The following is a 13,272-nucleotide window of genomic DNA, read 5'->3' on the forward strand; positions in this document are numbered from 1 at the left end:
GGGGCTCGAACTCACGAACTGTGAGATCATGACCTGAGCTAAAATCAGGAGTCGGACACTTAACCAAACTGAGCCACCCAAGGGCCTCTGCAACATTTTCTTTTAAATCAAACAATAAAAAATACGGAGTCCACATAGTAAGGACGATTGGCTTCACTTCTATACTGAGCTATACCAGTGTGCAGTCTCACTCTGTCCAAGCCGGGGCAGGGGGGTGGGGGGACAGGGGGTCAGGTCAACAAAGCTTACAAGCCACTAATCTGGAAGTCTCTGCCTCGAGTGGCTCACCACGCACCCTGCTGGGAAGACAAGACTGTCACCAGCGAGAGCGGCAGACCCAACATGCCGCACTTAACCAGGGGCTGAGTCGTGGCTATGGTCTGATGACCTAGCAAAGGGTCCGGAAAAATGCCCAGGGCCTCTGAGCAGGGCCTCCGCTCCATGCAGGGGTCATGAGCGAAACAGATGTAGCAGGCAGGAGGAAAAGGGAAGGGGACCGTATTCGGGAAGGGGCCTGGCACTCGAGGAGACCCGGGGCCCAGCCCTGAAGGGCTCTGCGACGGGCAGTAAGATGCTGGCACAGGCTACGAACCAGATAATGAAAAGGGACATGAGAGGGCAGGGCAGGATGCCTACAGCTGGGAGAGTCAAGGAAAGCATCTCGAAGGGGGTCAGTGGAGTGGGCCGGGAAGCCACGCCGGGGAGGCACCCTGACCGCAGCAGCACAGCCAGGAGACCCGCACGGGGGCCGGCTTCCTCGTGGGGGCAGGACGAGCACGCTACGTGGGGAATGATGCCGAGTCAAAGCTGCTTTGTTTTAGGTTTTCTGGTCTCAATGAGCCACCTCGAGCTGCCTGGACAGGCCTGGGGAGGGTGGGGGAGCCGCACGGGCGCAGGGCCGGAAAGCAAACTGAGTGAGGTGGGTGGGGCGGGCGCCCGTGAGATGCAGCCCATGGGAGGACCCGCATCCTGTGCGTGATCTCAACGGTGTCAAGGGCGAGAAGGGCCACAGGCTCCTGAAGCGTATAACCTGCTGTTACAAGGGGAAGGAAAAAAAAAAAGACCTCAACAGGCACGTGTTTTAAGGGGACAGAGCTTCTCAAACGACGAAGAAGAAATATTCCTGGTAGAACGGCAGGAAGAGGGTGGCCGGAACGGAGGCCCCTGGCCGCCTGGAAACCTACCCTCGCCGGAAGGAGACAGGCCGTCGGCCGAAGCCTGCGCTCCAGTCCTTGGGCCTGCGGCACCCACGTCAGCCTTCCCCAAGGACAACTGCCGGCGCTGGAGGTACGTCTCCAGCAAGACATGGCGGGTCAGCACACGCGGCACCCGGGCCAATGCCCACGGCGGCCCAGCAGCCACCTCCGCACAGCCGAGGACCCGGGCGGCCTGCAGCGGAAGCACCAGGAAGGCGGCAGGCTTGGGTCTCACGGGCACCTCCTCGAACCATCACCGCCTGCAGCGTGACCTTGAGCACATCCCTTCACCCTTCGACCCCGGTTCCTCCGATGAACCGAGAACGGGTGAACGGAAGGCACACGGGCCCAGCAGGTGCCCGGGAAGCGGCAGAAGGACTCTCCTCGGAGTTTCCCACGAGGAGGGTACTTAACAGGGCCGTGGGGACTCCTGAAGGGCAGGGGAGTGCCTGGAGGCAGCACTGCGCAGGGCCCACGCTGTGCCCTTTGCAACCACCAGCTCTGGAGGGGCGGGCGCAGCTCCAGGATCCGTGCTGAGCCCAGTTTGGTCCGGACAGGTTTCGCGGGGAGGAGGCGCGCGTGCGGGAGCCGGTCCCGCTGCCCACCGCGGCCCACCGCGGCCCGGCCTGGCAGTGGGAGGGGGCCCTCGCAGCCTGCGGTCCACTCCCCAGGCGGTGCTGTGCCAGCGAGCATGGCGAAGTTACCGGAAAGGGCATTGGGGGCAACTCCGCGGGAAGCGGCTCTAAGGGTCCGTCCCTCACAGACGGTCTACGCACGAAGTTCACCTGCGGTCTGGAGAACAAGCCGCGCGAAAGCCCAGCTGCGGGTCCACCCAGCTGGCAGCCGCGGGAATGCGACGCCCTGCTGGGACCCGGCGCGGGCGGGTCGGGGCTCCTCTTCACACAAAGGCTTCCCCCCGGAACCCCAGGCAAGGCCACTCTCGCCTCCGGGAGGGGAGCCGGGCCGGACCCGCATCCGCGAGCAGGCTGCAATCTCGTGCGGGGAGGCGAACAAGCCGGAGGCGCCGACCCGCTCGCTCGGCCTCTCGCTGCACCGTCAAGAGCGAGGCCTGTGAGAAAATCACGCGGAACCGCACAAAGAATGCAGCGAGGCGCGCGGGGGGCACGGCGGCCACGCCAGCCTCGGCTCGCGGGAGCAGCCGTGTGCAACACACACGCACGCACCGGGCGCACCCACGCAGGCGCCCCGGCCCGGCGACGGGCGGCGGCCCCCGGGGGACCCCGGCCCCACTCACCATGAACGCCGCGGGGCTCAGGGGCGCGCGGCCGGCGGCTCCATGCCCGGGCGGGCGGGCGGCTCCGGGGACCTCGGGCGGCGGCTCGGCGGGCGGGGGCGGGGGCGGCAGGCCGAGCAGTCGCGCGCAGATGCCGCGCTGCCGATCGCGCGCTCCGTGTCGGCGCGTCAGGCCTGGCGCGCGGGCGCGGGGAGGCGGGGAGCCGCGAGCGGCGGGGGGCGGCGGCTCCCCGCTCCCGCACGTCCCCGCGCCCCCGGCCCGGCCCCTCCGTCCGCGCCGGCTCCCCGCGCCCCGACCCTCGGGCCCGCGCGCTCCTCGAAGGGCTGGCTCACGCGGCGTCTCGGCGCCGCAGCATCACCCGGGAACCCGCGGGGAACCCGCACGCTCTGAAACGGAAGCGGCACGACCCCAAGCCCACGGCCAGGCTCTGCTCCGTAAGGCTTTTGAAAATAAAAGATGTGCATTACCAAAGGAACTGTACATAACATTCACACGACTAACCTCTGGGTCGTGGGCTGAGTAGGAGCAATTCTATTCTCTACACCGCTGCTCAGCTTTTCTCTGCAGTAAGGTTGGTTCAACCCGAAGGTCAGGGACACACCCAGTCACAGCCCCATAGAAATCTTCTGGGGGACTGGCTGGGAAGGGGCATTAGAGTCTGGGCGGGTCACAGAAAGGAGCACTTCACGTGCACTCATCAAAACCAACTGGAGAGCGCACTCCAGGTGAGAGCATCCCCTGCCTACACATGATGCCTCCACTTAGAAAAATCTCTAAGACCTGCACAGAGTCAGAAGTATTTCTGGTCAGCGCGTGGGTCCAGTGTCCAAGGGCTGAACAAATTCCGTCTGAGCCAACGCAAGGCTCCTCTGTGATGGAAATTCACAAGTCCCCAGACTAGAGCACCAGGCGTGGCCAGGCTGATTTTCTGCATAACCGCACTCCCACACTGCCACCAGGAACTTCTTCACTCGGGAAAAGGCTATGATATCCGCTCGGCTATACTCAAAAAGACACTGAGGAGGAGCAGGGGAATGCATGGAGAAACTGGAATTTCCAGAAGTCATTGGCAGGTGCAGCCACCACACTCCTGGGAACCTGCCCGTGGCAGGGAAAACATTGGCCCACGAAGAGACCTGAGGCAAATATTCACGACGTGAACACGCGTTAACGGAGAGCGCCAGGATGGAGAGGGGGGAGCCGGGGACACACGCTACCAGGCAGGCAAACCCCCGAGCAGGAGGGACACAGGGTGGAAGAGGCCACGCAAAGCACAATCTGCACGATGCCATTTCTATTTAATTTCCTTTACAAGGCAAATCTCTAGAGAGAGTGCAAGTTAGTGTCTGCCTGGAGCTGGAGGAGGAAATAGAGACCCACTGCCGACAGGCATGAGGGAGCTTCAGCGAGTGAGGAAAATACCCGAATCCTGGATGGCACTGAGAGGTGTAAACTTAACTAAAAATCACTGAGCACGCAGTGAGGGATTTTATGGAATTATGCTTTGGCAAAGCGGTTTTCAAAAAGTAACAGGAGAATAAACGGGGAGAGGCTGACTTTGGGTAGAAGGATTAGGGGGCACCTGGGTGGCTGAGTCACTTAAGCATCTGACTTTGGCTCCAGTCATGGTCTCATGGTTCTTGAGTTAGAGCCCTGCGTCGGGCTGTCTGCTGTCAGTACAGAGATTGCCCTGTCCCCTTCTCTCTCTGCCCCTCTTCAACTCACACTGGCTGTCTCTCCCTCTAAAATACATCATAAATTTTTTTTTAAAAAAAAAAGGAGAAGGAGGAGGGTTAGGGAAAGCCATAAGAGAAATTGGCCAAAGGGGTGTACTTTCAATTCATACTTGGGCATTTTTTTTTATTTTTTAGTGTTTTTTTTTTTTAATTTATTTCTGAGAAAGAGAGAGAGAGGCAGTGTGAGCAGGGGAGGGTCAGAGAGAGAGGGAGACACAGAATGTGAAACAGTCTCCAGGCTCTGAGCTGGCAGTCAGCACAGAGCCCGACGCGGGGCTCGAACCCACAGACCATGAGATCATGACTTGAGTCGAAGTCGGATGTTTAACCGACTGAACCGCCCAGATGCCCCATACTTGGGCACTTTTAACATACCTGCCTGGAGATAGTTCAGCTTTCCAGGAGACTATGCCTGAGCTACCATGTTATTAGAGCCCAGAAAATATGAAGTGACATACTAACTGGTAGATTTATGTCCAGTGGAAAAAACAACTCAAAAGGTTTTATTTCTTGTCCCTACCAGTCTGTTGGTTTAAATCTAAACTAACAATCTTATTCTAATTCTTTTATTTTTATGCTAATAAATACCTAGTTCTTCAAATTCCTTTAGAATCAATTTTACCTTCTTACTCATCTTCTAGTCATTTAAAAAAAAAAAAAGGTAAGTGCCCTGAAAACCTGGCAGAATAACTATTTTATACCAAGAGAATCACGTTGCCCTTTGTACTAAGGGTAACGTACACGCCTGACTGGACGCTGGTTCATAAAGAACAGGCTGGTGCAGCTGGGGAGAAGGAGGGGGGGGTCTGGTCATGAGCACGGTCACGGTCAGATGGAATTAGTGATCATTCCCGTAGGTGCGGTATCAGCTTCATGGTCATGTGGCAGCACGTCTTAACTCTGAAGACCCGTACGCTGACATAGTTAGGGGTAAGATGACATGGTATCTGCAGCTTACTTTCAAATGATTCCACTTTTTTAAATGTTTATTTTTGATAGAGAGAAAGAGAGTGAGCCAGGGAGGGGCAGAGAGATGGAAACAGAATCTGAAACAGGCTCCAGGCTCTGAGCTGTCAGCACAGAGCCCAACACGGGGCTCAAACCCGTGGACTATGAGATCATGACCTGAGCCCAAGTCAGACGTTTGACTGAGCGCCCCCCCAGCCACCCTCAAATGATTCCGGTTTTAAAAAATAGGAAGAGGCACAATAAACTGAATGAGATATGGGTGCTTACTAAATTATTCCTGGAACCCTTCCGTGGGTGCAGTTTTTCTTCACAACGGACAGAGACTGTAAGATGGCTGCTGACGTGTGACCAGGTCCTGCCGTAAGTAGCCACCCGCACAGAAGCACCCCTGCCTTTCCCCACCTGAGTGAGAGCACGGCCCCATCATTCTCTCCCAGCATAGCACTAACCACTCTCGTAAGTGCACAATTATCTGATTAAGATTTATTTCCCTCAAGGGAGCATAAAACCTCTGAGACTGGGGATTCTTGTGTTCTTTTCACCCCTGAAGGCTGACAAAGCACGGAGGAGACACCCAGCAGCTGTGCAGCCATTTTCCCTCCCTTCCATCCACCCATCCATCCATCCATTCATCCATCCACCCATCCATTCTTCCAACTTCCTTCCTTTCCTTCCTTCCATCCTCCACCCATCCTTCTATCCTTCCATCCTTCCTTCCTTGCATCTATCCATCCATCCATCCTTCCTTCCATCTATTCATCCACCCTTCCTTCCGTCCGTCCATCCATCCATCCATCCAGCACTAATGGTGCTTGGCCCTGGGAACAAAGATGAACAAGTCCCTGCCCTCGCCTCACTCACAGACCAGCAAGCAGACAACTGCCATACTGCAGGAGAGCTCGAGAAGCCTCCAAGGTTTCCCGGGGCCCCAGGAGGCAGCTGAGCGGCCTGTGGGGTTGCTGCGGGCTTTCCAGAAGCGGATCCTGGAACGAAAGCGGGCGAGCGCCGTACAGCTCCGTTCTCACACACGGGAGCGGGTCCCCGGCCTCCCCTGCTTCCTGCCGAACCTAGTGCCACAGACACTTCAGAAGCCATACGACCTGAGCCCACAATCTCTCCAAATTTAAATAAGAGAGAGAGATGCGTTATGCCTGTGTTAAACATGCATTCAGAGATGCTTACCAAAACACGCTGCTTCTCTCTTCCGGCAGCCTGTAGCTTGTAAGTGACTGTAAGACGGTTCTACCGCGTTATTTTAGAACTGAGGACTGCTTGCCAAGTTTTAACTACATGTCACACACAGCATGTGATAACACGCTGACTTTTACTAAATTTTGACACTGAAAGCAAAAATCAGGAGTTAAGAGAGCCTTCATCTCAGTGTGGCTTTAAAGCTCACGTCCGCCTGTAAAGAACTCTTCCTCCCGAAGTTTTCTGAGTTAACCAGAGCTCATTCCCAGGCTTCCTGCATCTCTACCGGCGCAGTGGATTTGCTTATTTGATTAATCTACAATGTCGTTGTCTTTACCCTTTGAGGTCAAGGAGGTCAGACTGATTCATTTGTTCATTTGCACCCCAGCAGGGAGGCTGGCAAACCCAACCTTGCTCCAGGCCGCCACCTCTCTCAGGGATCGAAAGGTCACCGAAGGAACAGCCTCCCGACCCTGGGGACTGGTTAAGGAAATCACGCTACACAGAGACCATTACTTAAGGGGTAAGAATGAGACCGTGAAAGACGATTTCAGGATATGGGGAAATGCTTACGTTGTTACAGAAGTAGGAGGAAGAACAGCCCACAGCGGTGGGTTTCGGAATCTGGACACTCATTCACCCGTTTAACAAATAGGTATTAACCAGCCACTAAAGCCTGGCGCCGGGCCAGGCCCTGGAGCTAACGCAATCGTTGAGCAAACAAGGTCTAGGCCTTGCTCTCGTGAGTTCACGGTCTAGTGCGGGATGAGAGGCAGGCAGCGAAGAAACAAGCGAGCTAGAAGGTAAGATGGGGGTAGAGCGCTGCACAGAAAATACCAGAGTCCTGTGGCCGTGACAACCGATGGCATGCTGGGTGGGCAGACGGCGGGGGCAGGGAAGACCACCCAGAACACTATCTCGGAGGCGGCATGGAGCCGGGACCCAGTGAGCCTCATTCAGCCCTAAGAGTCCCAACAAGGCAGGGACGGTGCCACCCCTGTATGCCCGCATTGGAACCCCCGGCACCTGTCAACGGCAGAAGGCGCTTTGCAGATGTGATTAAGGCTATGGACCTTGAGGTGGCAGGGATGATCCTGGATTATCTGGGTGGGCCCAAAATAACCACCGCTATCCTTAAATGATGGACAGAGAGGAAGGCGTAACTGCGGAAGGGAGGCCGCCTGTCCGCAGAGATAGTGGTTGGAGTGAGGCGGCCGCACGCCAAGGAATGCCAGCAGCCTCTGGAAGCTAGAAGAGAACAGACTCTCCCTGGGAGTCTCTAGAAAGACCGGCCTTGCCAACGCCTTGATTTTAGCCTGGAAAACTCATTTCAGACTTCCGAGCCCCAAAGCTGTAGGGGAATATGTGTGTGTCGTGGTGAGCCACCAAGTTTGTGGTCTGTGTCACAGCGGCGCCACGACACTAATGCGGGCAAGGCCAGCATCACCTCCCCTGCCTCTGTCCCCTGGCACTGCACCTGAGGCTCTGAGTGGCCTCCTCGGGTCAGAGGCACATGGCAGGTGGCAGAGCAGGACCTGAACCCAGGCAGCTCGACTCCAGAGCCCCTTACTGCCGACTTCTCGGACATGCTGCCTCTCCACTGAGATTTCAGTCTCCTACAACGGCGCTCCCTTCCTGGGGCCGAGGCCGCACTGAAGGTCAGGCGCAGGCGTGAGACCAAGGAACAAAGGCAGTGCGTGCCTATTGCTTCCGGGAATAGCACGGGGCAGTTTCTAGTGCCAACGCGAAGGCCCCATCCAAAGTGCTTCCACACGGACAAGTGACATTCTGAGTTCAAGTTCGACAAGTATCTTACAGGAAGGTTTAGAATAACCTTACTCTCGGGGCGCCTGGGGGCGGGGCTCAGTTGGGGGGCACCCGGGGAGCTCAAATGGTTAAGCAGCTGACCTTGGCTCAGGTCATGATCTTGTATCATAGTTCGTGGGTTCGAGCCCCGCGTCGGGGACGGTTCAGAGCCTAGAGCCTTCTTCGGATTCTGAGTCTCCCTCTTTCTCTGCCCCTCCCCCACTCCTACTCTGTCTCTCTCTCTAAAAATTAAACATTTAAAAACAAAAAAAAAAAGAATAGCCTTACTCTCCTCCAATCTGAGGTTTCTCGAAGTCCTAAGCAGTCATCTGTGAAGGAGCACAGAACATGCCACTTTGGCACATTGATGATCGTGAATTAAAGCTTCTCAGACGCAGCAAGGACGCCCTGGCCCTGCCCGTCCCCCCGAAAGCAGGAAATGAGTCTCCCATGTGAGAGGCACCCTCCCCGCACCAGGACAGCTGTCCTTATCACCAGAGAGCAGAAACGCAGGGGCGGGAGGGCCCTATAAACAAACCTTCTGCTTCTTCACTCATTTTCGGCACCAAGTCTAACCACCCCCCCACCTTGTCAACTCTTCACAGTCTCTTTGCCTAAAAGGTACAAAAGCCGCCTGCTTTGGTCACCTCTTTGAGTCTCCCACACACACAGCATTAGTTTTTCTCCTGTTCAACTGTCTTCTATTTACTTATTAGACCAGCTAAAGAGCCCAGAAGGGGAGAAGGGAAGGCTTGTCCGGCCCTGCACCTGCTGACTGTGCCTCCTCGTCAGGACAGGCCCCAGGCGGCGTAAGACGAGCTGGCCAGACGTGGAAAAGGCCACAGGAAGTGTTCCCTCTGGTGCCCCAACAGTGTTAGAAAGATTATAAATTACTTAAAACTAAAGAAAGAAAGAAACATACAAACCCTCAGTCTTCCCCTGGGAATTAGGTCAGTGGGAAGAGCCGTGCCCTCCGGGCAGCCGCGGTCTTCGAGTCAACACACTGAACTGCGCAGAGAAGGGCAGGGGCATTTGAAAGCTCCCGAGGGCCACCTCTCTGGGTCCCCCTTCCCAGGAAGCTGCCTCCGTTCGGCTGGGACCGTGAAATGCGTTCGGGTGACACAACAGCTCAGCAGACTGCAGACGCTACCGCCTGAGCCCCGGGTCAGTGCGACGCTGGCTGTGGGTCGCGGCCGGTGCTCTGCGACGGAGCACGGCCCACCGTGTCTCTGAGGTACTTGTTCAAATGTCCTGAGTCCCTGGCGTGTGCACAGCTCACGCGGCCTCGGACTCTGTAACAACTGTGCTGATGTGGGTGGAAGGTACTGGTGGGTCGCCTGGCTCAGAGAAAGGCCTGGGAGGGTGGGCACTGAGCCGGCCGTGCGCGCCGGGAAGTCTTAGGGTGAAGAGGACGTTCCCGATTTACTCTACCTACGTCTACCATTTGGGTATTTTTTTCACAAATTATTTTTCTAATTTGAAAAAACATTTCAGATGGAATCCAGGGCTTTTGCCACCTGCGCCTTCCAAGCCACGCCGAACATTCCTGCAGCAAAGCGTTCTGTGTTGTTTTGTTTTTTACTTTCTCACCCACGAGAGGGATGAGGTGGCCATGACGGCAGAGAGGAGCCGCTGACCTTGACTGAACTCCCGCTGGACGCCAACCGCTGCTCCAGGTGTGCCCCGCACTTCAGCCTACTCGACCCTCACAAGCACGGACAAGGCGGACATTATCTTTGCAGGGAGGAAAGGGCCAAGTCGCTGGCCCAAGGCCACACAACGGACTGTGAACGGCAGGACCGAGACCAGAGCTGGGGCCCTCCGATCCCAGCCAGAGTCCTCTCGGGGGCCCCCTGCCTTCCCAAACCCCAGACCTCTGACCCCTGCACTGTCAGAGACCCCAGTGAGGGTCCACGGAAGAACTAACATGTGCCATTCCTATTCCCGAATTCCCCTCTCTTCCTGGAGCCATACCGCAGACCGATGGCAAACTCATCACCTGCACGTTAGGAAAAAACAGCAAACCTTCAGAGGCACTATTCGCCGGGATTTCAGTTTACACTGTTGAAAGGCACAGCCTTCTCGGAATGAATTAGCCGTTACCACAACCGATGGGAGACAGTCCGTCCACAGAACAAAAACAAAGTGCAAGGTAACCAACACACTGCCATTTCCCCTGGAGAAACTTCGCAACCCTTCCTCTTTCACTTCTTGTCCAGAAAGGCATCGTGTACAAGTTTGAGAAGTAATGAACCTGCTGTTTCTCTAAAATCCAAATGAAGGGGAATCTGACCCTGAGACTCACCCTCCGCAAAAAATCCCTGTGGCCCACAAACATTCCATCCAGCACCCCGACGAGCCCAAGCTTCCAGATCAGGTGCAGCGTCCTACACGGAATTCCTTAACGTTAACGTACCCTTCTTTGCTCTCGCCACTAGGAAGCTCAATGTCAAATCTGGAGTGCGCCTCTAAGAGTGACATGAGAACCTGTGGGTTGTATTTTGGGATATCCACTTAACTTTGGCTTCATCTTGCTATCCTTTGACCAAAATTCCTAAATTTTTTTCTCTATCGTTCTGCACACATTAAAAAACATTGTTTTTTGAAGCCAACATGCACATGGGACAAACTTCAAAAGGTACGAAAAGGGACATAGAGAAAGGAGGTGACCCTCCTCCCTATCTCCCACATGCACGGTTAGTTCATTCTTCATTTCAGAAGAAACTAATATAATGGTTTTAACTTCACTTTTTAAGATCTGCGCTTTACATCACTTACAGATTTAACTAACTCCCTACTGCCAGGCACTTAGATTGATAACTTCCAACCTTCTGTGCTGTAATCAAAACCCTTATACAACCATCATTTTACTCACATACAGCTTCATCTCTAGGATAAGTCCGTGGAAATGGAAACATGGGTCAAAGGTACCCTGATTGATTTGTTGTTAGTTTTATTTTTAAAATTAACACAGTTAGTTAGCTTTTTTGGTGTATATAGTTCTAACAGCTTTTTTAAGTTTATTTATGGGGGGAGGTCCAGAAAGAAAGGGAGAGAGAATCCCAAGCAGGCTCTGACCTCTGCACTGAGCCCGGCACAGAGCTCGATCCCGCGACCGTGAGATCATGGCCTGAGCCGATATCAAGAGTCGGATGGCTTAACTGACTGAGCCACCCAGGCGCCCCTCATAGTTCTATAATTTGTAACACGTGTCATCTTCCAGCCACCACTGTCACAATCAAAATGCAGAACCATTCCATTAACCCCAAAACCTTCTCCCTGTTCCACCCCTGGGAGTCACTCACACCTACACCATCCCGGGACCCACAGCTCACATACGTGGAATCCTACGGCACACACACTGTTGAGACTAGATTCCTACACTCAGATGCTACTCCTGAGACTCCCCCAGGATTGCTGGTACGGTGGATTACACCAACTGATTTTTTCTTTTTTAATAAATGTTTATTTATCTACTTTTGAGAGAGAGAGAGCGCATGAGCAGGGGAGGGGCAGAGAGAGAGGGAGACAGAGAATCCAAAGCAGGCTCCGGGCTCTGAGCTGTCAGCCCTGAACCCAACACAGGGCCCGAACCCACAAACAAACCGTGAGATCACGACCCAAGCCGAAGTCAGAGGCTTAATGGACTGAGCCACTAGGTGCCACACGCTGACTGATTTTCAAACATTAAACCAGCCTTGCATTCCTGCCACAAATGCTACTTAGGTGTACTGCCCTTTATAAAAAAAAAGTATTAACGAATCAATGTGCTAATGCTGTGGTGAGGATTAAGTGGGTCTTCATGACAGATACTGGTCTGCAATGTGCCTTTTTTGTTCTGCACCTGTCTGGTTGTGGTATCAGGGTAATACTAGCCTCACGACCTGAGTCAGGAGATAGTCTTTCTGCTAAAATCGGTGCTTTCTTTCTTTAAACGTTGGTAGAACTCACCAATGAAACTCTCTGGGCTTGGAGATTACTTGTTTAGAAGGTTTTTCACTACAACTTCCATTTCTTTAACAATGCAGAGGATGACTCAGGTCACGTATTCATCTTAGATGAGTTTTGGCAATTTGTGATTTTCAAAGAAATGGACCATTTCATCTTATGTTCTCCAATTTATGAATGTGGAGTTATCCATGGTGGGCTTAATCTCTGCAAGAGTCTCTGGTCATATCCCCTTTCCAACTTGTTCTGTTGGCAATTTGCTTCACCTCTTTGTCCATTTTACCAGAGTCTGATCAGTTCTGTTCATCATTTCAAAGAAACTGCTTTTAGTTTCACTATTATTTTTTGGTTTTCAATTTCATTCACTTCTGTTCTGATGTTTAGTATTTCCTCCCTTCTGCTTGCTTTGTGTTTATTTGCTCCCTTTATGGTTTTTAAAGTAGAAAATCAGATTCCTGATTAGAGCACTTTCTTTTCTAATAGGCGTTTTAATGCTATAAATTTCCCTCTAAGCATTATATCCCACAAAGTTTTAGACGTTCTATTTTCATTCAGGTTCAAAATATTTTCTCCCCCCCACCCAACTTTGTGACTTCTTCATCGTCCTAGGATTTATCTGTATTACTTATTTAGTTTCCAAGCTTGTGGGAAGGCTCTTGCTATCCGTGTGTCACTGTTTGATGATCTAATTCTACTGTGGTTAGACAACATACTTGGTGTGACTGTAATCCTTTCAGATTGATGGTTTCTTTCTCAACCCAGGCTATGGTCTATCTTGGTGAATGTCATGTGTGTGCTTGTCAAGAATGTGTCCTGGGCTCTCACAGGGGGCTGGCGTGTTCAACAAACGTCGGTCAGTCCTTCTATGTCCTGGCTGAGTCTACCAATGGCCTGTCCATCACTGTCCGGAGGGGAGGGTTGACATCCCAGTAACGAGAGTGGATTTCTGCATTTGTGCACCTGTCTCCGCCACATCGTGCATTCTGTGGCTGCCGCAGGGGCACACACATTCAGAATCATTGTCTTCACTGGGGACTGTCCTGCTCTGTCCCTGGGAACCTTCTTTGCTCTGAAGTCTACTTCTTAGGTCCTTTTCATTTTCATCCGTCTTGACAATCTGTCAGGATTGGATATTCAGACACGTTATAACTGGGGTGTTCAAACCATTTAT

General features: G+C 53.5%; 1 protein-coding gene across 6 annotated transcripts in view; it reads right to left on the minus strand.

The window, feature by feature from the left end:
- TBC1D14 (TBC1 domain family member 14) overlaps positions 1-13,272 on the minus strand; it is a 102,675-nt gene that overhangs the window by 32,319 nt on the left and 57,084 nt on the right. Inside the window, exon 1 of one of the 6 annotated variants that reach the window (XM_039232050.1) lies at positions 2,452-2,528. The exons of 4 other annotated variants lie outside the window; for them this stretch is intronic. In XM_039232050.1, the coding sequence (XP_039087981.1) occupies positions 2,452-2,454 (3 nt within the window). In that variant the 5' untranslated portion in view covers positions 2,455-2,528. Of the gene's footprint in view, positions 1-94; positions 101-2,451; positions 2,529-13,272 lie in introns of those variants that run through there. One more of the 6 variants, XM_039232052.1, reaches the window with a different exon arrangement.

Source organism: Hyaena hyaena, unplaced genomic scaffold (assembly GCF_003009895.1).
Source record: "Hyaena hyaena isolate Hyena2069 unplaced genomic scaffold, ASM300989v1 scaffold_63, whole genome shotgun sequence".
Classification (NCBI taxonomy): domain Eukaryota; kingdom Metazoa; phylum Chordata; class Mammalia; order Carnivora; family Hyaenidae; genus Hyaena; species Hyaena hyaena.